This window comes from Protopterus annectens, chromosome 17.part0 (assembly GCF_019279795.1).
Source record: "Protopterus annectens isolate FY-2018-M chromosome 17.part0, PAN1.0, whole genome shotgun sequence".
NCBI classification, from domain to species: Eukaryota; Metazoa; Chordata; order Ceratodontiformes; family Protopteridae; genus Protopterus; species Protopterus annectens.
In genome coordinates this window covers 708,380,087-708,404,691 of record NC_056751.1, presented here as the reverse complement: position 1 = coordinate 708,404,691, position 24,605 = coordinate 708,380,087, and the positions used below count along the sequence as shown (strand labels likewise).

Here is a 24,605-nt window from a genome sequence, read left to right as displayed (position 1 = left end):
AGCACAAAAACGGCAGGCCGAGACGACGTGGTCTGGGCCTAAGCAAGGTATACAGAAAGAGTGGAAATCCTTATGCGGTATTTGCTTCCCACAAGAAATGCAATTAACTTTGTCTGACATCGGTCTGAGGCAAGAAAAGTTTCCCCAACGAGCTACTTAGCTTTAAAGACGACTTCGGCTGAAATACTTTCGTAAATCTCAGGAGCTGGCTGACCGGCACTTGCTAACTGCTTCTGCTTCGGGCACCATGCGGCAAGAAAGACTGGGGAAAATGGCGTTGGCTGCCTCTTTTATACCCCTGCCGCACTGACTTCAGGGAAGAAGTGACAACCGACGCCGGACCTAGACTTTTGAATTCGGCCGACCGAGGACCTGTCTGACGGCAGGATAACCCATCTGTAATGACTGCAGCTGTATGCACGATGAACATCTGCTTCTGCTTTGGGCACCGCGCGGCAAGAAAGACGGAATAAAATGGCATCGGCTGCATGTTTTATACCCCCGACGACCCAACGTCATGGAAGTGGAGACAGCAAACCGATGCAGGACCCACAAAACTTTATTCAGGCCGACTGAGGGCAACCTGCCAGCAGACTACCCAAATGTAATGACTGCAACAGTGAAACACGAAGATCATCAGACAGTGCATGTTACCTGCTCTGAAGCGTAGGTATCTTCTGCAAGATTCCCTTATTGGGATGTGCAGGTAGGCTTCCTTTAAATCCAGTGTTGCCAACCAGGCATCTTTGCCTAGCAAGGGAAGCAGCTGATGCGTTAGCATCTTGAATTTTGGGATTTCCAAAAAAAAAGTGTTTAGGATAGACAGGTCCACGATAGGACGCCAGGAATTGTCTTTTCTGGGTACCAAAAAAGTCCCTAGTAGAAACCTTGCCCCCATTCTTTTTCTGGGACAGGTTCAATAGCCCTGATGCTTACCAGAGAGTGAACTTGCTTTTGAGCCACTGCCCACTGATTTGGGGGGTAGGTCTGGCCAACCGTTTGGGGTTGGTAAGGAGTGGAAGTGGAATCTGTATCCTTGGGGGAAACTATATTTAGAACCTATTTGTCCTGGGTAATGAGTTCCCAATTGTTTGCATGCAGGGCAATCTTTCCCCTAAAGGAACAGTCAGTTGAGCAGGGCTTGGAAGGTTTAAAGTTAAGTCACTGAGATAGTTTACCATAGGGGGGGGGGGGAGTCTTACTACTCTGCTTTGGAAGTGGGAGCCCCCCACTGCTTAGGCTTGAGTACCTTGGGACTGAAGCCTGGGTTTGGACTGAGAAGGACTGTAAGAGGCAGGAAAGAACCAATTCTTAGAGGACCAATGCCTACTAAATCTGGGAGGCTGTACTTGCAGGAAATCTTTAACAGTTTGCATAGATTTAGCTTTTTCCTCCAGCTTTTTAAGTACTTCTGTTCTGTTGCCAAACAGGCAATCTTGGTTTAAGGGAGCATCCAGCAATTTAGCTTTAACATGATCTGGCAAAGATTGCTCCTTATGCCAAGCATGCCTTCCAAGTACAGACCCAGTGACAGCAGCCCTGCAAGACGCCTCTAATGAATCAAAACCACACTGCAAAGTATGTTTTCCAACTTGTTCAGCAGAATGCATTAAATCATGTAATTCTTTATTTTCAACAGTCAGGAATCAACATTTTCTGTTTAAGCAATCCAATAATATGCGGCTGATACACATATGAAACTGTCAATTCAAGGCCCTAATGGGCAAAGTTGCAGAAGTGTATACCTTCTTACCCCATCTATCCAGCGCCCTGGAATCTCCATCAGAGGGGGTAGGATTTTTGGCAGTAGTAGCCTTAATGTCCTTGGGACCCTGTGAAATGGTCTCAGGATCCGCAGTAGGATTTTTAAAAAGGAACTTGAGAGAGTCCGGTACCCTGTAATACCTATCAGGTTTTCTGGGAGCAAGAGGTAAAGAGTCAGGGACCAGGCTAGATTCCAAGAAGGCATCTACAATGTCCAGTACAGGAGGGATAGCTAAAGGCCTGTGTTGAGGCAGCAGTAAATTCCCTAAGCCTCTGAGTCAGAGTAATCCTGGCTTTCCCAGCGGAAATGCTCCTTAAAAGTACGCAAGGTTTTGCCAAAAGAGAAATCCTCTGGAGGAGAAGCAAAGGGAATGGAGTCCTCTGCATCAGAATCCTCATAGGTGATGAGGGCAAACCCTGGTCAGAGAAAACAAATTTCAGAATCCTGATCAGAAGAATCAGAAGGAAAATCAGTCCTAGGTCTCCCCTGATTAGAGTAATAAAGGTCTTCAGCCACTTTTTTTTTTAAATTTAATTTATTTTTAAGGCATAGGGGCCTGACCATGCGGTCTGGGCATCTGTTTTCTAGGTATGGATCGAGTTTTAGGCCTTGAAGAATAAGATGGCGTCTGTTTAATATGCAAGTCAGTAGGCCTGAATACTCAGAAGCCGGTGCCTGCACAGCGGCTCCGGACCCATCCAAGGTAGAAACATCCGCAGGTTCCACAGTCTAAGAAGCATCTTGCGGCATACCGGACCCCAAATGGGTCTCAGTAGAGGCCTGCGAATCTGTAGTAGTGGGTATCAGGGGTTGCGAAAGCGCCTCACTGAGTACCAGCGAACTGGCGACTAGCTTAGAAGCGTCATCGGCAGCTTTGGACCTATGCGGTCTCTGTCTAAATCTGCGTTTATTCGGAATGTCTGCAGTCGGGTGGCTTACCGAAGCCATTTCTGGATAATTGAACTGAGTACCAAAATATTTAGATGCGTAAATAAACTAATAGTATGAGGTTTGAATAAGGCACAAAACAGACAGCAAGGTACGTTGTGGTCTGGGCCTAAGCACGGAATGCAGTACATATGAAAATCTTTATGAGGTATTTGCTTTTCACAAGAAATACAATTAACTTTTACTGACATCGGATTAGAGCAAGAAAAAGGATCCCCAACATGGTACTTAGCTTAGTTGAAGACTTCTGATCTGAAACTCGAAAACGTAAATTTCAGGAGTCGGCCGACCGGCACTTGCGAACTTCTTTTGCTTCGGGCACGGCAAGAAAGACTGATGTAATGGAGTCAGCTGCATGCTTTATACCCCTGACATCATGGAAGAAGAGACATCAACCGACGCAGGACCCAAGACTTTTAATCAGGCTGATTGAGGGTTACTGCAAGCAGATAACCCAAATGTGATGACTGCAACAGTGAAACACGAAGAACATCAAGAGAATCCTAGAAGCCATGAAGCCCAAAACCTGAAAAATTCCCTAGTAGAAGCCCGAGACAAGTTCATGAAGATTACTTCACTGTTGTACTTTATCCTGTGGGAGAAAGGCTCTTCCTAGGGACAAATCTAGAAGTCATCCTAGAAAAACTAGTGACTGGGCAGCAATGAGAGGATTTCTGCAAGTTCAGCTGAGATCCTTGAATGACAAGGAGTTTCCTGACCCAGGTCAGGGACTCCTGACAAAGTACAGTTTTGTACCTACCATAAATGTAGATGTTCGAGTGTATATACTGCTGCAATCACCACACTTGGGTTATCCTGCCATCAGGCGGTCCCGCAGTCGGCTGAATCCCAAAGTCTTGGTCCGGCGTCGGTTGCCGTCGCTTCTTCCCTGACGTCAGTGCGAAAGAGGAATAAAAAGAGGCAGCCAACGCCATTTTCTTCAGGTTTTCTTGCCCCAGATGCCAGGTGCCCCCAACTAGGAAGGCAATCCAAATAACTATGCAAAATACCTTAGTAGATCAACAATAGTACTAGCTGTTAGCAAATACACCATATAGACATGCATCCAATTGACGTACATGGAGTTATAACTAACACCCTGGTATGTAGAGGGGATGGTGGGAGGGTAACCTGAACAGCAGTATATACACTCTAACATCTACATTTATGGTAGGTACAAAACTGTACTATGTTCGTGTTATACTGCTGCAGTCATCACACTTGGGTTGAATCCCAAAGCTATGGATGGGTGGCTGGTACTAAACTGGGTTAGGCGAAGCTAGGATGCCCTGCAGAACTGCAGTGGCAAAACCAGCTCTGGTTTTTGAGTATAATGGAAGGTGGTAGTGCTTGGTAAAGGTGTGCACTGAACTCCAAGTAGCTGCCTCCAGAATGTCCTTGGTTGGAACCCCCCTGAGAAAGGCTGCTGAGGTTGCTGTAGCCCTGGCAGAATAGGACCTAATATTAACAGGCACTGCTTTCCCATTGTGCGAGTAGCAAAAGCGGATACAATGTGCTATCCCATTTGGAGATGGTCTGTTTTGAAATCGCCTTTCCTTGTGAACCTGCAGCATAGGATACAAAGAGTTGGTCACTTTTTCTGAAGGCCTTTGCCTTATCCAAATAGTAACGTAGCAGTCTGTGAATGTCCAAAGAGTAAAGGAGTTTTTCTCCTTTATTCTGGGGGTTTGGATAGAAGGTGGGTAAATGAATGGTCTGATTCAAAGCCACACTGGATACTACCTTTGGCATAAAGGTAGGGTTAGTTCGTAAAGAGACTCTGTCCTGATGGAAAATGATGAAAGGTTCCACTGCCATGAGTGCCTGTAGTTCCGAGACCCTGCGTGCTGAGGTGATAGCCAGCAACAGAGCTGTTTTCCATGACAAGTATTGTAGTTCTGCTGAGAAGGCTGGTTCGAAAGGAGGCAGTGTTAATTTTTCTAAAACGAAGTTGAGGTCCCAAGCTGGCGTTGGGGGTTTTCTGGGGAGTTGTATTCTTAGCACCTCTGAGAAACTGCCTTAGTAAAGGGTGTGAGAATATGGGAGGATCCGTATTATATTGAGCTGAAATGGCCGAAGCATAGATCTTAATGGATGAGAAAGAAAGGCCTTTGTGTAGCATCTCAGTTAAGTATTGCAGTATTTGAGGAATGTTTGGTATCACAGGATTTTGGCCTTTAGCCTGGTGCCATGCACAATGCCATGCACAAAATCTTTTCCATTTGTCTGAGTAAGTTTTTCTGGTGCTGGGCCTCCTGGCCTCCAAAATGACATTCAGGACGTCCTTTGAGAGAAGTGTTGATTGATAATTCAAGGTGTTCTCCATGCAGCTAAATTTAAAGTCCTGAGCTGACTGTGAAGGATCTGAGAGTTTTGCCAAGTCAACAGAAGTGGGAATTGAGGTAAGATCCATGGAGGGCTGCGAGTCAAGTTCCTTAGTAATGGGTACCAGTGCTGACGTGGCCAGTCCGGAGCAATGAGGATCATTTGTGGTGTCTCTGATCTGACTTTCAGTAATACCTTGGTCAACAGAGGTAGTGGTGGGAAGGCGCAGACTGTCAATGCTGTCCAACTGAATGATAGGGCGTCCACTTTCCAGGCTAGGGAATGATGAGTCCTTGTGCAAAATTTCTGTAGCTGGCAATTGTTGGGTGAGGCAAATAGATCTAGGTCTGGGCGTCCCCACCTTTGAGTTATCATTGAAAATACTTGTGGGTGTAGTCTCCACTCGTGTGGATCTGCCATATTTCTGCTTAATTCGTCTGCCAATATGTTTTCCTTTCCTGGCAGGAATTGTGCTTGCAGTTGTACTTGGTAAGTCAATGCTGTGTTCCACAAGGTCATTGCCTGTCTGCATAAAGGGTAGGAGTGTGTTCCTCCCTGTTTATGTACCACATAACTGTGGTGTTGTCTGTCCTTATTAGTAGTTGTCCTGGATGCAAGAGGTCCTTGAAGACTGTCAGTGCATTTTGCACAACTAGCATCTCCTTTTGGTTGATGTGTAGATGCATTTGTTTTGCAGACCATTTGCCCTGTATGCACTGTCCTGCCATGTGTTCTCCCCAGGCGTAGTCTGAAGAATCTGCTGTCATAGTTTGGTTTGCTGGAGGCAAGACAAAAGTAAGACCCTGGTTTATTTGACATGCTTGAGCCCACCATAGGAACTCTTTTTGAAGGCAAGGAATGAGAGGTATACTTGTTTCGAGGCTGTGCCTGTGTTGAGTCCATACACTTTTCAGGTACCATTGTAATTTCCTCATATGCAGCTTTGCATATGGAACTAGTTGAATGCAGGATGCCATGAACCCCAATGCCTGCAGGATTTTCCTTGCAGCGAGCTGGGTAAAAGTTGCCATCTTTTTGAAGTATTGAGTCAGTTTTTGTTCGTCTGGCATGAGGTAAGCCATCTGGGCCGTTGTATTTAAGCTGGCACCCAGGAATATGATCTCTTGTGAGGGTATTAGCTTTGACTTTTTGTTTACTGTGTACCCAAGGCAACTTAGCAGCTTTGTTACAAATGCCAGCTGCTGTAATAGAAAGTCCTTGCTGTCCGCTTGGATCAGGCAGTCGTCCAGATATGGATAAATTTGTATTCCTCGTTGTCTGCAGTATGCAATTACTGATGCCAGGCATTTCGTAAATACTCTGGGCGCAGTAGATAAGCCAAACGGCAATGCAGAGAATTGATAATGCGTTGTACCTGCCAAAAATCTGAGGTATCTTCTGCAATCTTGTCTGCTAGGGACATGCAGGTATGCCTCTGAGGTCCAACGTTACCAGCCAAGACTCCTTGCCCAGCATGGGAAGCTGCTGTAGTGTGAGCATTTTGAATTTGGGTACCTCCAGGTATGCGTTTAGAATTGAGAGGTCTAAAATGGGTCTCCAGGCTTTGTCCTTTCTTGGTACTAGAAATAGTCTGGAGTAAAAACCTTGACCTTGCTCCTTTGTAGATACCTTTTGAATTGCTTTCATATCCATGAGAGCTGAAATTTGTGTTTGTGCCTCTGTCCATTGGTTTGGAGGCAGATTTGGCATTCCTCTCATCCGTGGTAAAGTGTGAAAATGAAATCTGTAGCCTCGGGTAATAATATCCAGAACCCATTTGTCCTTATGATGTGCCAAATTTGTGGAAATAGAGCCAGTCTTCCCTCCCAAAGGTGCTGCCAGGGCAATTTTGCTTGGCAGGTGAAGAGGGAAGTCATTGTGTTTATTTCCTGAAGGGTTGAGATCTTTCATCTCCACCTCTGAGTTGTTGTATGCCATTGTCTAGGCCTGAAAGAACCTTGTGGCTGGCCTCTGCCCCTTGGGCGTCTGTACCTACCCCTTTGGGGTCTGTCTGATGCAGGAAAGGACCAGTTTTTTGATGGCCAGTTTCTGCTGAAACGAGGAGGTTGTAACTGTAAAAAATCTTTGACAGTCTGCATAGATTTTGCCTTTTCTTCCATTTTCTTTAAGACTTCCTCTGCTTTGACACCAAATAACATATCTTTCTGCAATGGAGCATCCAATAACTTTGCTTTGACATGTTCTGGTAAGGCTTGCTCTTTTAGCCAAGCATGTCTACGAATTACAGATCCTGTGACAGCTGCTCTACATGAGGCTTCCAATGAATCAAAACCACACTAAGGTATGCTTTCCCACCTGTTCGGCTGCATGCAGCAAATCCTGCAGCTCTTTGAAATCAGGTTGATCTGTCTGAGGGATCATTTTCTGCTTTAACTGTGTAATCAAGTACTGCTGGTATTTTAGCATGTGGAATTGGCAGTTTAAGGCCCTCATGGCCAAAGTGGCAGACGTATACACTTTCTTCCCCCATCTTTCTAATGCTCTGGAATCTTTCAGAAGGTAGTGGATTCTTAGCAGTAGAGGCCTTAACCCCTTTGGGACCCTGGGAAATGGTTTTGGGGTCTGCAACAGGGCTTTTATCAGGAACTCGGTAGTATCTGTCTGGTTTAGCTGGTGCAGGAGGTAAGGAGTCTGGGTTTAGACTAGATTCGGTGTAGACATCATCCAAAATGTCTAAAACTGGAGGAATTGCAAGGGGTCTATGATGTGGAAGAAGAAACTCACGGAGTCTTTTCTTAGAGTCAGAGTAATCTTGGCCTTCCCAGTGGAAGTGTTCCCTCATGGTGTGTAAAGTTTCCCCAAAAGAGTAGTCTTCAGGGGGGGGGGGGAGAAGAGACAGAGGGAATGGACTCTTCAGCATCTGAGTCTTCATAAGGAGGGAAGGAATAATCCTGGTCCTCAGAGTTAGCTGAGGAAATGGATGCTTGGTCAGAGGAAGGATAATCTTCCTCCAGTCTAGGCCTTTTGTCAGGAGGAGGTTGGGAACCCCTGATAAGGGTATTAAATCCTCAGCCATCTTGAGCATCTGTTTTTTAGGCATAGGGGCCTGTGGGGGGGTCTGTGGACCCTGTTTCCTAACTTTTAAGGGGGCTTTAAGTTTAGCATAAGACTTGATAGAAATAGCTGTCGGTTTGAAGACACCTTCAGAAACCGAAGGCCTGTCCAAAATCTCCGGATCACTGTCAGGGTTGGCGTCCGTGAGGTGAGATGGAACCGGCTCCTGAGGCCCAGCTGATTCGGTCTGGGAGGCTGTCAGAATTTCTAAATCAGCGGTAGTCAGGGGCTGTGTAGGCGCCTCACTGAAAACCGGAGAACCGGCGGCAGGCCTTGCTGAGGCCTCGGTATCTGGTCTTGGCTGCCTGTCCCTATCTTTGCGTTTAGTCATTGCTGATGTCGGTTGCTCCGACGACATGCTATAGATAAATTTTCTGCCAAAATAATGTCGGGCGAAATCTGCTCGACGCTTGATTGTACGTTTGTTGAACCTAGCACAAAACCGACAACCAGAGACGTCATGGACTGGGCAAGGAATACAATAAGAATGAAAATCCTTATGAGGTATTTGCTTCCCACAAGAAATGCAATTATTAACTTTGTCTGACATCGGTCCGAGGCAAGAAAAGTTTCCCCAACGGGGTACTTAGCTTTAGAGAAGACTTCGGGCTGAAATTAGATTCGAAAATCTCAGGAGCTAGCCGACCGGCACTTGCAAACTGCTTCTGCTTCAGGTACCGCGCGGCAAGAAAGACTGGAGAAAATGGCGTCGGCTGCCTCTTTTATACCGTCGCACTGACGTCAGGGAAGAAGCGACGACAACTGACGCCGGACCAAGACTTTGGGATTCGGCAGACTGCGGGACCGCCTGACGGCAGGTTAACCCAAGTGTGATGACTGCAGCAGTACAACACAAACATCTGGGAAAAAGGGCCTGCAAGCAAGAATCATCCACACATTGAAATGTTAGTGTCTTGAAGCCTGCGGGGAGCAATCACTGAAGTCAGGCATTTTGTAAATACCCTAAAAGCACAAAAATGGCATGACAGACCTGGATATGAGCCAGACAGAAAAAAGTGAATGTCTTGCAAATTAGGACCAGAGAAACATTTTTAGGGCCAGTGTTGGATGTGCAAGTCTCCTGGTCCTTACTGGGTTCCACAGAAGCTACACCAGGGAGACCAGGATCAAAAGATGAATGGCTTGAGGAAACTGTTAGGCACAGTCGAGTCACACCACAGCAGTCGGTGATGGAGCCCTTGAGGTGTCCAGATGGATTTATGTGGAACCCCACCAGCAATAGCATAAACAAATTGGTCCACGTTCAAGTCAGGAAGGAGACCTCACAAACATGTAGCAGTGGTCAAGTGAACACCTCTGACACTGTTCAAAAGAAACCTGGATGAATGGATGGGACACCGTAAATTCTTAGAGGGGATAGCACCCACAACCCTCCTGGACATGGGCAGTCATTACCAAATACAATCCTGGGTACTAACTACAATACCCATGGTATTTACATTGGGATGAAACAGCTAGACTTGAAATGACTTCTGGGTCAATAGCCTAGTAAATTCTCAAGATCTTATGATTCTATGCAAACCTTCAGATAGGAAAAATGTTCCTATGGCAGTCCTCAAAAGCTCCAAACCATGCCCCTTAAACACTTACTCTACAATAAAATGCAGAAAAATGAACAGATCTTTTACAGTGTCACAAAATCGCAAGTAAAAAATTTAAACCAACATGACGGCCCAAAAACAAAACATTTCTTAGCATAAAAGCTTTCACAGAAAAGTTTTCAGAAAAATTATGTAATCTTCCCAGCCTTGAAAGATCAATTAGTTCCATGAAGCCCGCAGAGGAACAGCACTGATAAGACTAAGCTTACGGCATACTCCTGTAAGGCCCTGCTTGAGCCAATGACAGTTTGGGGGTGTGGAAAGTGTCCTAAAGCTTTGAAAGCTGACCAGTACTCCTATTTTAGGGAAGGATATGAACCATATAGCTTAGGCTAGTGCAACATGATCTACATGTTCGACAGGTCTACTCACTTGCCCTAACGTGCTGACACCTTTGACACTGCATTACCTCAGGAACACAGGCAGTGCCCTTGTGTGGTGATGTGGCAAACACTTAAAAGCCTTCAACTTTAGCATCAACTGCAAAATTTTTACAGGCATGCTAAGCAATGCAAAATTCAAACTGTGCAAAAGGCAGAAAAGAATGCATAAGGGTCCATGTATACCTTATTAGCCAACACACTTAACAGTACATCCAAAGGGTTGTCCTTAACCTTGCATACAGAAGCTAGGAGTTTCAGAACTGTGTCTACATCAAAATGGAAAATCCCTGCAATTATTCGTATCTACTAGCCCTTGTCAAACTGCAGCTTTAAACTACCATGAAGTGTAAAACCGTTCTTACCAGCACATCCTCTGCATACTGCAATACAATGCTCAGCATGTCCTGGATTCGAGAAGCTGCTGATCCCACCTGCTGTAGGTCAGAGGAGACACCAACCACCCTTGATTGATTGAAACAGGTTTTCATGATTAGATCCACTAAAGATTTGAAAACAAAGAAAGAAAGAGAGGAGTTACCTTTTAGAACAAAGAACTTTGAACAAACCTATACACTGTTCAAAACAGCTGTGGACATCACACTTTTTTCTTAGTGATCACTGATGCTATCCTCAGCAAGCATCTAAAAATTATACGGAAGTACTCATCTTATTAAATGATCTTGGGAAGGGACCTCTAACTGACTAGTGATCTGCAGCCAAGTTACTTCATCAACCTACTGTGCTCAACTCGCAGCCCCTTTCCCGAACACCAAGAGATCCAGGCATAGCAAAAGCAAAGCAACCTGAACACGAGACAGTAATACTTGCGGCAAAGAAAACAAGATTAAAATATACAACACTAAGCTGAAGCCAAGATAACCAAAGTCTCATGGGAACGAAAGGTAGGGTATGAAGTGCCTAATGCAGCAAATATCAAATACCTTGCATCTTTAAAGATCATATGCAATCATTTTTTGCACATACCTGTAGTCCATTTCTTCTGGATTACAGGATGGCTGCTCGCTTTGCAAATTCAATTTACTGGATATTCTGTTTCACTTCCAAGCATCCAAGCTTGCAAACTTGCTCTCCCACATATTTAAGGCAGCACTCCCTGTCTCTGCATTAACCAACTTGTCACTATGACAAGTTGCATCTTCCTGCACTTCTTGTACTAGCAGTCTGTCTCTTTCTGTAAAAAGAAATGTTAAAGCTGCACTCAAAATGCAGTATCTCAGCTTACTAATAGAACAACTTTTAAGTTGGCATGCATTCTTCAGTCCAAAATGAACTACAAACTATGAAACTAATGTCTAGCATAAATGTCAGACTGTAATCCTTTTACTTAGTTTTATGAGGAGTGGATAGGTTGCAAGTGTTCCATACAAATCATGGACAGATTTAGTGACATTAAGCAAAATCAGAGGTGTGACTGTGCAGTACGCAAGGTGTATAATGGTGAAACAAAAGCAGACTTCAAACGTTTCACATAAAAGAACACAATGCATGGGATTAAAGATCAGATTAAACGTGTGACAAACTGAAAGACCAAAAACAGGTAAAACTTGACCCAGTCTGAAAATCTTCTGTACATCTTTCTCCCACTTTCTAACTAGGTATTGAACTCTAACCCAAACATGTCAGCAAGGAAGCAGAACTTCCTGCAGAGTAAATCAATGATGATGGAACATGTTAAGGCAATGGAGGGCCTTTTTTGGGAGGGATCTTACTTAGGAAAAACGTGAGAATGCAAGCAAATGACAGACAACCAACGCAAACTACTGAGTACATGTATTTTGAGGACAGACAGGTTCAGTGTGGAACACGAAAATTGTTCTGTATTTCTTCTTTTCTGGTTGCTTGAGTTCTGGTTAACAAAGTTGACTGGATTAAGATCCTAGCTAGAAGTGAAGTAAAAGTCTGCAAAAGGTGTCCCTAACAGGGGGCATTCACTTGTACAGTGACCTATATCAAAATAGACCCTTTTCAGAATTAAGTTTAGGATGCCAAGATCAGTAAAGTACAGTTGTGTACACTTCCCATAAATGTAGATGTCTGAGTGTATTTGCTGTTGCAGTCATCACATTTGGGTTATCCATGCCACGGTAGCCCTCGGCTGGCCCAAATATCAGAGGCTTAAGTACTACTGCGTTGGTTGCAGTCGCTTCAGGATTGACGTCAGGTCGTCAATAGTATAAAGTAAGGCAGCCGACGCCATTAGATCAGTTTTTCTTGCCCTAACCAGTCAGGAGCCCCCAAGTGGGAGCCAGGTTCTGGTGGAAGAACCCCACTAGTAGAAAGTAAATACCAATATGTCCCTTGTAAGGAAAGAGAAGTGAAGAGGGGATGGAGAGAAACTTAGGACTGCAACAGTGAATACACTACATTTGTTAAGCATCTGTTTTTTGGGCATGGAGGCCTGTCCATGAGGCTGTTGTACTTGTTTCTTTGTCTTTAAAGGTGCTTTAGTCTTTGCCTTTGAAGCTGTAGTCGTTTTAACATATAATTGAATAGGTCTGTAAACACCCTCAGAAGCCAATGCCTGCTCAGCGGCTCCAGACCCATCTGAGGGAATAGTCTCCGAAGGTCCAATACCTTGAGTTTCCAGTGGCCTGGTCAACTCCACGTGGGAGGAGTCGGTAGCGGACTGTGGGTCTGAAGTAGCGGTAGTCGGGGGCTACGAAGGTGCCTCATTGAGAACCAGCAAGTGGCTTAGAAGCCTCGTCGTTCGTTTTGGACCTCGGATGCCTGTCCTTTTCTTTGCGTTTCTTGTGAATTCCGGTAGTCGGCTGGTCCGACGACATTGTATTATTAAATCTTGTGCCAAAATAGTGAAATGCAAAATCGACGCTTAGTGCGTTGGTTAAATCTAGCACAAAACCGACAACTAGCAAAGTCGTGGTCAGGGCCTAGGCAATGAATACAGTAAGAATGAGTCTCCTTAGGAGGCATTTGCTTCCCACAAGAAATACAATTAACTTTTTCTGACATCGGTCTGGAGCAAGAAAAAAAGTTTCCCCAACGGGGTACTTAGCTTTTAATGAAGACTTTGGATCCGAAATTCGAACACGAAAATCTCAGGAGTCAGTCGACCGGCACTTGCGAACTGCTTCTGCTTCAGGCACCGCGTGGCAAGACAGACTGAAAAAAATGGCGCACTGACGTCAGGGAAGAGGCGACAGACAGACGCCAGGCCTAGACTTTGGAATTTAGGCCGAATGAGGGTAGCCTGCAAGCAGGATAACCCAATTGTAATGACTACAACAGTGAAACACGAAGAACATCTAGGACTGCAACAGTGAATACACACATTTATGGTAAATGTACACAACTGTACTATGTTCATGTTTCACTGTCATCACATTTGGGTTGATTCCCAAAGCTGAGGAAATGGGTGGAGGCAGTCAAGAAAAAGTACAGTTTTGTACCTACCATAAATGTAGATGTCCGATAGGAATGCATCTGCAGTCCTTACAAATGGGTTGTCCTGTCGTCAGGCAGCCCTTCGGTCGGCCGGATTCCAAAGTCTGGGTCTGGCTTCAGCTGGTGTCGCACTTCACCCGACATCATCGCTGCAGTTTTTCGGGTATAAAGGCATCAGCCGACGCCATTTTCCTCTGTTTCTTGCCCCAGATGCCAGGTGCCCTCTTGGATGGCTAAATTTGGATAAATGCCAATGTTTCCAAATAGTAGAGAGCAAACACATAAAATAAGCATGTATGTACATATATACAAACAAATACACCATAATAGATCCCCCCCCAAGCTAGCTGAAGGATGGCAAATACCCTAGGAGTACCACAGAGGGGAAGGTGGGTGGGTAATCCTGACTGCAGATGCATTCCTATCGGACATCTACATTTATGGTAGGTACAAAACTGTACTATGTCCTTCAAGGATGCATCTGCAGTCCTTACAAATGGGTAGAATACCATAGCTAAACTAGGGGAGGAGGAAAAAGTAGAGATTATGGTGTAGTTAGGATCCCTTGCAAAACAGCAGTGGCAAAACCTGCTCGGGATCTAGAGTATAAAGGTAAATTGTAATGCTTGGCAAATGTATGCACGGAGGTCCAAGTAGCAGCCTCTATAATGTCCTTGGTAGCCACTCCTCGTAAGAAAGCTGTGGTAGTGGCTGTAGCCCTTGTGGAGTGAGGCCTGATGTTCTCTGGAGTTCTTTCCATGGTAGGAGTAACAAAATCTAATGCAATTTCCTATCCATTTGGAGATTGTCTGTTTTGAAATTGGTTTTCCTTCCTTTCCTGTTGCATATGCTACCAGAAGCTGGTCAGTTTTTCTATCGGACTTGGTCCTGTCCAGGTAGTAGCGTAATTGTCTATGTACATCCAAGGTATGCAAGAGCCTTTCTCCCCTGTTCTGTGGGTTGGGGAAGAAGGTAGGTAGGTGGATAGCCTGGTTTAAAGACACTCTGGATACCACCTTAGGCATAAATGTAGGATTTGTTCTCATGGACACTATCTTGATGGAAGATCAGGAAGGGTTGCACTGCCATTAATGCCTGTAGTTCAGAGACCCTTCTTGCTGAAGTTATTGCCAGCAGGAAAGCAGTTTTCCAGGATAAGTATTGTAATTCTGCTGTTGCTGCTGGTTCGAAAGGAGGAAGTGTCAATTTTTCTAGCACAAAGTTCAAGTCCCGTGCTGGCAATGGTGGTTTCCTGGGAGGTTTTACATTTTTAATTCCTCTCAGAAACTGTCTAAGCAGAGGATGAGAGAAGACAGGAGGATCCAAGCTGTATTCTGCTGAAATAGCTGATGCATGTATCTTGATGGAAGAATAGGACAGGCCTGTATGGAAGAGCTCTGTCAAGTACTCCAGGATGTTGGCTATGTTTACCAGTGTCACATCTTTTCCCTTTGCAGTACTCCAAATGAGATATCTTTTCCATTTTGCTGCATAATTCTTTCTTGTTGAAGGTCTACGAGCCTCCAGGATTATGTCTTTAACCCTTTGGGATAAATTTGGGTTAATTGCTCTTATGTAATGTTCCAGGCAGTTAGCTGCAGAGTTTCCAGGTTTGGATGCAGGATGTTGTAGTTCTGTGTTAACAGTAATGGGATCAGGGGTAGTGTCCATATTTGTTCCCGAGACATGCTCCTCAGCAATGGGTACCAATGTTGTCTTGGCCAGTCTGGAGCTATCAGAATGATCCTTGGACGTTCCTCTTTGATCTTCAAAAGCACCTTGTGCATCAAAGGAAGTGGTGGGAATGCGTATGCTGTCAGGTTTTCCAACTGAAAGATAGGGAGTCCACCTTCCAAGCAAGTGGGTGTGCGTCCTTGTGCAGAATTTCTTTAGCTGGTGATTGAGTGGGGATGCAAATAAGTCTATTTGTGGTAATCCCCATTCTCTTGTGATGGCTTTGAAGATGTCCGGATGCAGCATCCATTCGTGGGCATCTGTGGTAGTTCTGCTTAATATGTCTGCTAGAATGTTTTCTTTTCCCGGTACATAAATTGCTTGTAACTGAATGTTGTAGCTCAGAGCCACATCCCATAGGTCCAGTGCCAGCCGGCATAGAGGATATGAATGTGTGCCTCCCTGTTTGTTGATGTACCACATAACTGTGGTGTTGTCTGTCCTTATCAACTGACCTTCTTGGAGAAATGGTCTGAATGACTGGATTGCCAATTTTACTGCCAGCATTTCCTTTAGATTTATGTGCAGGCGCCGCTGGTCTTGAGTCCATAAGCCTTGTATGCACTTGCCCAGCATGTGTGCCCCCCAACCGAGGTCTGAGGCATCTGTCGTGATGGTTTGGCTTGGTTGACTGTTGCAGAAGGGCAATCCTGTGTTTGACAGGCCTGAGCCCACCATAGGAACTCTTGCTTCAGGCATGGGATTATTGGAATTTTGGTTTCTAGGCTGTGCTTGTGTTGGGACCACAAATTCTTTAGGTACCACTGTAGCTTTCTCATATGCAGTCTGGCATGAGGGACCAGAATTATGCAGGATGCCATGAAGCCTAGGGCTTGTAGTACTTTTCTTGCAGTTAGATGGTTCTGCTTTGTTAATGCCAAGAAGTAGAGATAGTTGCTCTTTCTTTTCTGCAGTTAGGAATGCCATTTGTTTTGATGTGTCCAGCTCTGCACCCAGAAAGGTTATTCTTTGGGATGGAATCAGCCTTGACTTTTTAATATTGACTGTATATCCCAGGGCTTGCAGCAGGTAAATGACTCTTTGTAAGTCTTCTGTTAGCTTGCTTTTGTTGTCCGCTTGTATCAGGCAGTCGTCCAGGTAGGGATAAATTTGGATCCACTGAAGTCTGCAATGAGCAATTACTGATGCCAGGCATTTCGTGAACACTCTGGGCGCAGTAGATAAGCCAAAGGGCAATGCTGAGAATTGATAATGCTCTGATCCTGCAAGAAATCTGAGGTATCTTCTGCAAATTGGTTGTATGGGGACGTGCAGGTATGCCTCCTTGAGATCTAGAGTTACCAGCCAAGACTCCTTGCCCAGCATGGGAAGAAGCTGCTGTAGGGTCAGCATTTTGAATTTTGGAACAATGAGGAATGTGTTTAAAGCGGACAGGTCTAGAATAGGCCTCCATTTGTTCTCTTTTCTTGGTACCAGGAAGAGTCTGGAGTAAAATCCCTTTCCTTGCTCCATAGATGGTACCTTTTCCACAGCTCTCATTCTTAATAGTAGAGATATTTGCTTTAGAGCTTCTGCCATTTGAGTAGGTGGTAGGTTTGGCATTCCTCTCTTTCCTGGTAGAGTATGGAAATGGAACCTGTAACCTTGGTCTATAGTTTGCAAAATCCATTTTTCCCTTGTGATGCAATGCCAGTTCTTTGAAAATAGGGTTAGCTTTCCGCCTAAGGGTGCTTCTAGTTGTTCCCTGGTAGGCGGTGCCACAGTCAAGTCACTGTGATTGTGTTGTTGTAGTGGTGGTGGCTGCGTCCGTGCCTCGCTGGTTGTTACCTTGCCACTGGCGTCCCCTGCAGGCACCCCTGGATTGATTTCTGCCTCTAGAACGCCTATTCCTGCCTCTCTGTGTCTTAGAGGAGTCCAGAAAGGACCAATTCTTGGAGGGCCAGTTCCTGCTAAACCTTGGCGGTTGAACCTGTAAGAAATCTTTCACTGTTTGTACAGATTTCGCCTTCTCTTCCATCTTTTTTAGTACCTGCTGTGCAGGGGAACCAAATAAATTGACCTTGTCCATGGGTGCATCCAAAAGCTTTGATTTGACATGGTCTGGTAATGCCTGTTCCTTCAACCATGCACGTCTCCTGATAACTGTGCCAGTCATGGCTGATCTAAAGGAAGCCTCCAGTGCATCATAGCCACATTTTAAAGAATGGTTACTAACCTGCTGTATGTTATGTACCATATCCTGAACATATTTTTTATCTAAAGATTCTTCAGAGGACAGCTTTTTAGTTAACTGGTCAAGCATAAACTCTTGATATTGAATCATATGAAACTGGCAGTTCAAAGCCCTAGCTGACAAAGTAGCAGAGGTGTAAACTTTTTTACCCCATCTCTCTAAGGATCTGGATTCCCTTTCAGAGGGGAGGGGGTTTTTAGTAGAAGTAGCTGCTACAGCTTTAGGGCCCTGGGAGATAGTCTCTGGATCTGCAAAAGGAGCCTTGTATAAATGGTGAGTGTCCGGGACCCTGTAGAACCTATCGGGCTTAGCAGGAGCCGGAGGTAATGAATCAGGAGCAGTGCAAGCGTCATTAAATGCATCATCTACAACAGAAAGAACTGGAGGTATAGCTAAAGGCCTATGTTGTGGCAAATGTAGAAAGGTTCTAAGCCTTTTTCTGGAGTCTGAGAAATCTTGACCATGCCACTGAAATTGTTCCCTCATAGCATGCAAGGTTTCCCCAAAGGAAAATTCCTCAGGTGGAGAGGCTGAAGGAATGGACTCTTCAGCATCAGAGTCTTCGTAAGAGGAATAAGGAGCCTCAGGAGGGTCTGTATGTTCTGAGTCATCAGAGGAATCATCTGTGGATACTGGCTCAGGGGGCTCTGCTCTAGGCCTCTTTTCTGGAGGTGGGTGAGAGGTCCTGTCTGGATGAGGGTGGGATCCACGAATTAAAGAAATGAGATCCTCAGCCAAAGAAAGCATATGGGAGCTGGTGCTGGGCCTGTGAGGGGGTTTGGCAGGCACCGTTTTGAAGCTTTGGCTGCTTTAGCCCTGGCAAAGGCCTTAATAGACATGGCTGCAGGAGGCCTAGCAGCTCCACGTGCAGGGGAAGAAATATCCAGGGGAATAGTGTCTGATAATTCCTGAGAAACCGCAACAGAAGGTTGGATTTCAGAAGCAGATTCTACCAGGTTAGAGGAGGCCTCGGTAGAAGGCATGGTTTCGGCTGAAGAAAGAACCGCTTGCTCGGTTTCGGCCGAAACAGAGACATTCGCGGTTTGCTTAATCGCAGTTTCGGCCGAAACCGCGGACCGCAAGTGTCGGTCCTTTTCTTTGCGTTTTTTGGTAATTTGCGTAGTCGGAGGATCCGACGGCATAATATAGGCAAAATCAGAGCCGAAAATCTGTTCAGCAAACTCCGACCGACGTCTAAGCGTCAGTCGGTTAAAAGAAGCACAGGCTAGACAAGCTGCTACGTCGTGGTCTGGGCCTAAACAATGTATGCAGTAGGAGTGGAAATCTTTGAGGTATTTGTTTCCCACAAGATAAACAGTTATTCACTTTCTCTGACATCGGCTGAGGCAAGAAAGAGTCCCCAACGGGGTACTTAGCTTTTTAGAAGTCTTCGAAGTAGTATTCGGTAGTAGTAATCTCTGGATCTGACCGACCGGCACTTGCGAACAGCTTCTGCTTCGGGCGCCACGCGGCAAGAAAGACTGAGGAAAATGGCGTCGGCTGATGCCTTTATACCCGAAAAACTGCAGCGATGATGTCGGGTGAAGTGCGACACCAGCCGAAGCCAGACCCAGACTTTGGAATCCGGCCGACCGAAGGGCTGCCTGACGACAGGACAACCCATTTGTAAGTACTACAGATGCATCCTTGAAGGACATCTAGGGGCTTGCTAGGATGGCAAACCCTGCCCTGGATTTGGAGAAGATAGGTAGGTGGTAATGTTTGGTAAAGGTGTGAACAGATGTCCAGGTGGCAGCCTCCAGGATGTCCCTGGTGGGGACTCCTCTGAGGAAAGCTGCAGAGTTGGAGGCTGCCCTAAGTGGAGCGAGTCCTGACCCCCTTGGGGGAAGGCTTTCAGTGTTGCTTGCAACAGAAATGGATGCAGTGTGCTATCCATTTGGAAATGGGTTTTTGGAGACTGCTTTCCCTTCTGCCCCTGCAGTAAAGCTAACAAACAATTGATCAGACTTTGAAGGATTTAGTCCTGTCTAGATAGAATCTAAGCTGTCTGTGCACATCTAGAGAGAGTGCAGGATCTAGATCCTTTCCCCCTTGTTCTGTGGGTTAGGGAAAAAGGTGGGCAAATGAATGGATTGGTTGAGAGCCACACTGGACACCACCTTGGGCATGGACAGGTTAGTCCTGAGGGATACCCTGTCAGCATGAAGATGAAAGGTTCCACAGCCGTAAGTGCTTGCAGCTCAGAGACCCTTCTGGCTGAAGTGATAGCCAGAAGGAAAGGTGTCTTCCAGGTGACACGTTTTAGCTCTGCTGAAAAGGCTGGTTTCGAAGGGGAGCAGGGTGAGCTTTTCCAACACAAAGTTAAGGTCCCAAGCTGGGGCTGGTCCTCTTCTGGGTGGCCTCAAGTTGCTAGCCTCTCTAAACAGATGTTTGATCAGAGGGTTGAGAAAAAGGGCTGCTCAGTGGGGAAATGAGCAAAGATAGCAGAGGCATGAATTTTAAGAGAAAAAAAGACCACTGTGTAGCAGATCAGCTAAGTAATCCAGGATGGGAGGGAGGGTTGTGCCGTATTGGCTCCCTTAACCTGAATTCAGGTGCTGAATCTTTTCCATTTGCCAGCATAAGACTTTCTAGTGCTAGGGCGTCTGGCCTCACATATGACATCTAGAACCTGCTGACTGAGGTTGGCAGACTGATCGGGGATTTAGAGAATAAGCCAAACTGAGGGTTTGCAATTGGGGATGCATAAATTCGCCTTTCCTCTGGGTCAGGAGGGTTGGAATCTGCGTGAGATGCCATGGTGGCAGTGGGGACAGGCTGTGCAGAAGTGGGTATCAGTGCTGGCAAGGCCAGTCTGGAGCAATAAGAATTGTCCTTGGCTTTTCCTCCTTTACTTTGAGCAGTATCCTGGGGATGAAAGGTAGTGGAGGAAGGGCATAGAGTAACCCAGGGGAAGGACAGGGCATCCACTTTCCAAGCCATGCAGTGATGCTCCCTCATGCAGATCTTGCTGAGCTGATGGTTGTGTGGGAGGCAAAGAGGTCAACCTTCGGGGTGTCCCATTTCTGAGTTATCAGGGTGAAGGTTCTTTTGTCGAGCTGCCACTTGTGTGGGTCCAGAAGATTTCTGCTTAACTGATCTGCCAGAGTTTTGAGAACCTGGTAGGAAATGTGCTAACAGGTGGAGTTGCATGGCAGAGGCTAAGTGCCAAAGGGTCATGGCCAGCCTGCATAGGGGGGTAGGAGCGAGTCCCTCCCTGCTTGTTGATACACCACAGTGGTGGTGTGTTTTGATCAGGAGAGCCCCTGGGGAGAGAAGGGGCTTGGAAAGCTGTCAAGGCATGCTGGACAGCTATCATCTCTTTTTGGTTGATGTGCAGATGAATTTGCTGTGGGCTCCATTGGCCCTGTATGCAACTGCCATTCACGTGTGCCCCCCCAGGCATAGCCTGATGCATCTGTCGTGAGGGTCTGGGTGGCGGCGGGGGGTGGTGGTGGTGAGAAAGGTAGTCCCCTGTTGTGGGAGCATGCTGTTTCCCACCAAAGAAAATCTTTTCTGAGGCAAGGTATCATGGGTATAAGAGAGTTGGGAGTGTTGACACCAAATGCTTTTTAGGTACCACTGAAGCTTCCTCATATGCAGTCTGGCATATGGAATGAGTAGAATGCAAGATGCTATGAACCCCACAGCTTGCAGGATTTTGCTTGCAGATAACCAAGGTCTGGTGGCTAGTTGAGAGAAGTAGGCTGTCAGGAAAGTTTGCTTTTCTGGTGTAAAGGAATGCCATCTGGCATACTGTGTTAAGGCTTGCTCCCAAGAATATAATCCTTTGGGTGGGTACTTGTTTGTATTTCTTTTAGTTGATTGTGGTACCCTAGGGAGGTTAGTAGGGACTTGACAAAGGCCAGGTGCTTGAGCAGCTTTTCCTGGCTTCTGCCTGAATTAGGCAGTCGTCCAAGTATGGGTAAATCTGGATATTCCTTTGTCTGCAAAAGGCAATGGCAGGAGCTAGACATTTTGTGAAAACTCTGGGAGCAGTAGAGGTAGGCCTCTTAGATCTAGGGTGGCTAGCCAAGCATTCTTGGAGAGCATGGGTAGCAGCTGCTGGAGGGAGAGCATTTTGAATTTTGGTATCACCAGGAAGGTGTTTAGAATGGATAGATAAAGGATGGGGCACCAGGTGCCCTCTTTTCTGGGTACCAGAAAAAGTCTGGAGTAGAAACCTTGGCCTTTCTGTTCTGCAGGAACGTGCTCTATTGCCCTCTGACAGCAGGGAAAGGACTTGCTTTTGCGCCTCTGCCTACTGGTTTGGAGATGTACCTGAGAACTCTTTTGGAGCTGTAAGGGTGTGGAAAGAAAAATTGTATCCCTGGGGCACTGTTGAGAATCCAGCGGTAAGTGTAGGTGGCAGAGGGAGGGGATGAGTGAGGAAAGTGAGTTCTTACCATAAAGGGGTGGTTTGGAGCTCCCTGTTTTTGAAGTGGAGGAAGTCCACTGTTTTGATCTATGCATTCCCTGCGACCGCTGTCTGGGGGGTCTGCTTCAACAGGGTCTGGGCTGTACTGGTCTGGTGAAAGCAGAAAAGGACCAGTGCTTGGAGAGGCAATGCCTGCTGAACCTGGGTGGCTGGACCTGTAAGAAGTCCTTAACTGTCTGCATAGATTTTGCTTTTTCTGCCATCTTTAAGACCTCTTCTGCCTTGGTGCCAAACAAGTTATTTGTGCAAGGGGGTATATAACAATTTAGATTTAACATGGTCTGGCAAGGGCTGTTCCTTAGGCCATGCATGTCTTATAAAGACTGCTGCCCTGCAAGAAGCTTCTAGGGCCTCAAAACCACAGTGCAAGGTGTTTTGGTTACTTGACTTGCAGAATGCATCAACTCTTGTAACTCTTCAGATTCTGCACAAACAGGAAAGGAAGACTTTTGTTTGAGGAGTTCCAGGGTATGTCGCTGAAATTTAAGCATATGGAACTGGCAATTTAGAGCTCTGATAGCAAGAACAGCAGAGGTGTATACATTTTTACCCCATCTGTCTAGTGCTTGGGAATCCCTATCTGAGGGGCTGGGATTCTTGGCAGAGGTAGCTTTAATTCCTTTAGGCCCTTGAGAAATTACCTCAGGGTCAGCAGTAGGATTTGTTAAAAGAAATTTGAGAGCCAGGGACTCAGTACCGGTCTGGTTTTCTGGGTGCAGGAGGGTGGTCAGGAGTCAAACTGGATTCCAGGAAAACATCCTCCACAACATCCAGGACTGGGGGAATAGCCAGGGGTCTGTGTTGTGGAAGATCTAAGAATTCCCCGAGTCTCTCTAGACTGAGGGTAGTCCTGACTTTCCCACTGGCAATGCTCCCTTAAGGTATGAAGGGTTTCCCAAAAGACAAATCCTCTGGGGGAAGAGGCTGAAGGAATGGAATCCCTGCATTGGAATCCTCAGAGAGGGGTTGCATGTCTTCATATTCAGATGCAGAGTCATCAGACTTCTGTTCAGACAAAACTAGAGGACAAATCTCTCTCTTGGAAGGGGTAGCTTGGCTTCCCCTGATCAGCATGATCAGGTCTTCTGCCATTTTAAGCATTTGAGACGGAGACAAAGAAGCAGGTGCCGGAGTTTGGGTCAGTTTCTTGGGTGTGGTTCATAACCTGGGCCCAAGAAACTCTGTAGTTGCGAAAGAACAGTAGACGCAAAAGAAGTCCGTTTGTGGTAAGAATCGGTAGTGTGAAGGACTTCCTCGGAAGCTGGTGCCTGCTCAGCGGCTCTGGACCCATCCAAGGGAGAGACAACCGCAGGATCCTTAGTCGAAGAGTTTTGCGGCATACCAGACTCCGAAAGGGTTTCTGTAGCGGCCTGCAAATCCAGAGAAGTGGGCATCAGGGAATGCCTCACTGAACTGGAGAACTGACTACTAGCTTAACGGAAGCGTCATCGGTAGGTTTGGACCTGTGCGGTCAGTCTTTATCTAGGTTTTTTAGGAAGATATGCTGTCGAATGGCTTATCGAAGCCATATCGGAATTAGAGGACTGTAGGCAAAAATATCTAGCTACAATAAGGGCCCAACGTATAGTTCTGGCGTTGAACTAAGCAGAGAAACAACAGCGGGGGACGTCGTGGTGTGGGCCTAAGCAAGTTACGCAGTAAGAATGAAAGTCTCGGTGTGGTACTTGCTTTCCACTGGCGAGACAGTTAACTTTCTGACATGGGTTAGTGCAAGAAAAAAGGATCCCCAGCAGGGTACTTAGCTTTAGAAAACTTCAGCTTCAATTCAGAAGACGCAACTCTGGTAGCGGCCAACCGGCACTCGTGCGAAAGTACAGTTGTGTACACCTACCATAAATGCAGATGTGTGTCTTCACTGTTGGTCATAACTGTAGGGTACTCCTGCCGGCAGGCAGCCCGAGGTCGGCCAGAATCCCAAAGTCTGGGTCCGGCGTCGGCTGTATAAGCTAGTATCCTGACGTCAGTACGCCTTGGTACATAGCCCTCAGCCGACGCCATCTTCTCCAGCCTTTCTTGCCCTAGATGTCAGAATACCCCAATAAATCAAAAATGAATCCAACAAGGAAACACAAATACACCACAAAAAAGGAAAAGAGGGGATAGGAGGGAGAACCCGACTGCAACAGTGAAGACTCGAACATCTACATTTATGGTAGGTGTACACAACTGTACTATGTTCTTCGTGTTTCACTGTTGCAGTCATAACTGTAGGGTGGAATCCCAAAGCAGTGTAGAAAGGGAGGAGGCTTTAGATAGAAGAAGGGGAGGCAAGAATACCCTGCAAGACAGCAGAGGCAAAGCCTGCCCTAGACTTAGAAAACAAAGGGAGATTGTAGTGCTTGGAAAAAGTATGCACTGAACTCCAAGTGGCAGCTTCCAAGATATCCTTGGTAGGTACTCCTCGGAGAAAAGCTGTAGAAGTAGCAGCTGCTCTAGTAGAATGACTTCTAATGGTTCCCGGAAACTGTTTACCATGATGAGTGTAACAAAATCTGATCCCATAAGCAATCCATTTGGAAATGGTTTGTTTAGAAATAGGTTTTCCAAGTGAACTGGAGGCAAAGGAAACAAACAATTGGTTAGACTTTCTGAAATCTTTAGTCTTGTCCAAGTAAAATCTTAACTGCCTGTGCACATCCAATGAATGCAAAATCATTTCCCCTTTATTTTGAGGATT

The 24,605-nt window shown here is 46.0% G+C and overlaps 1 protein-coding gene across 1 annotated transcript in view; it reads right to left on the bottom strand.

The window, feature by feature from the left end:
* Nucleotides 1–24,605, bottom strand: part of EIF3F (eukaryotic translation initiation factor 3 subunit F) — a 616,919-nt gene that overhangs the window by 181,363 nt on the left and 410,951 nt on the right. Inside the window, exon 6 of the mRNA XM_044059140.1 lies at nucleotides 10,481–10,617. Coding sequence (XP_043915075.1) covers nucleotides 10,481–10,617 — 137 coding nt within the window. The remainder of the gene's footprint in view (nucleotides 1–10,480; nucleotides 10,618–24,605) is intronic.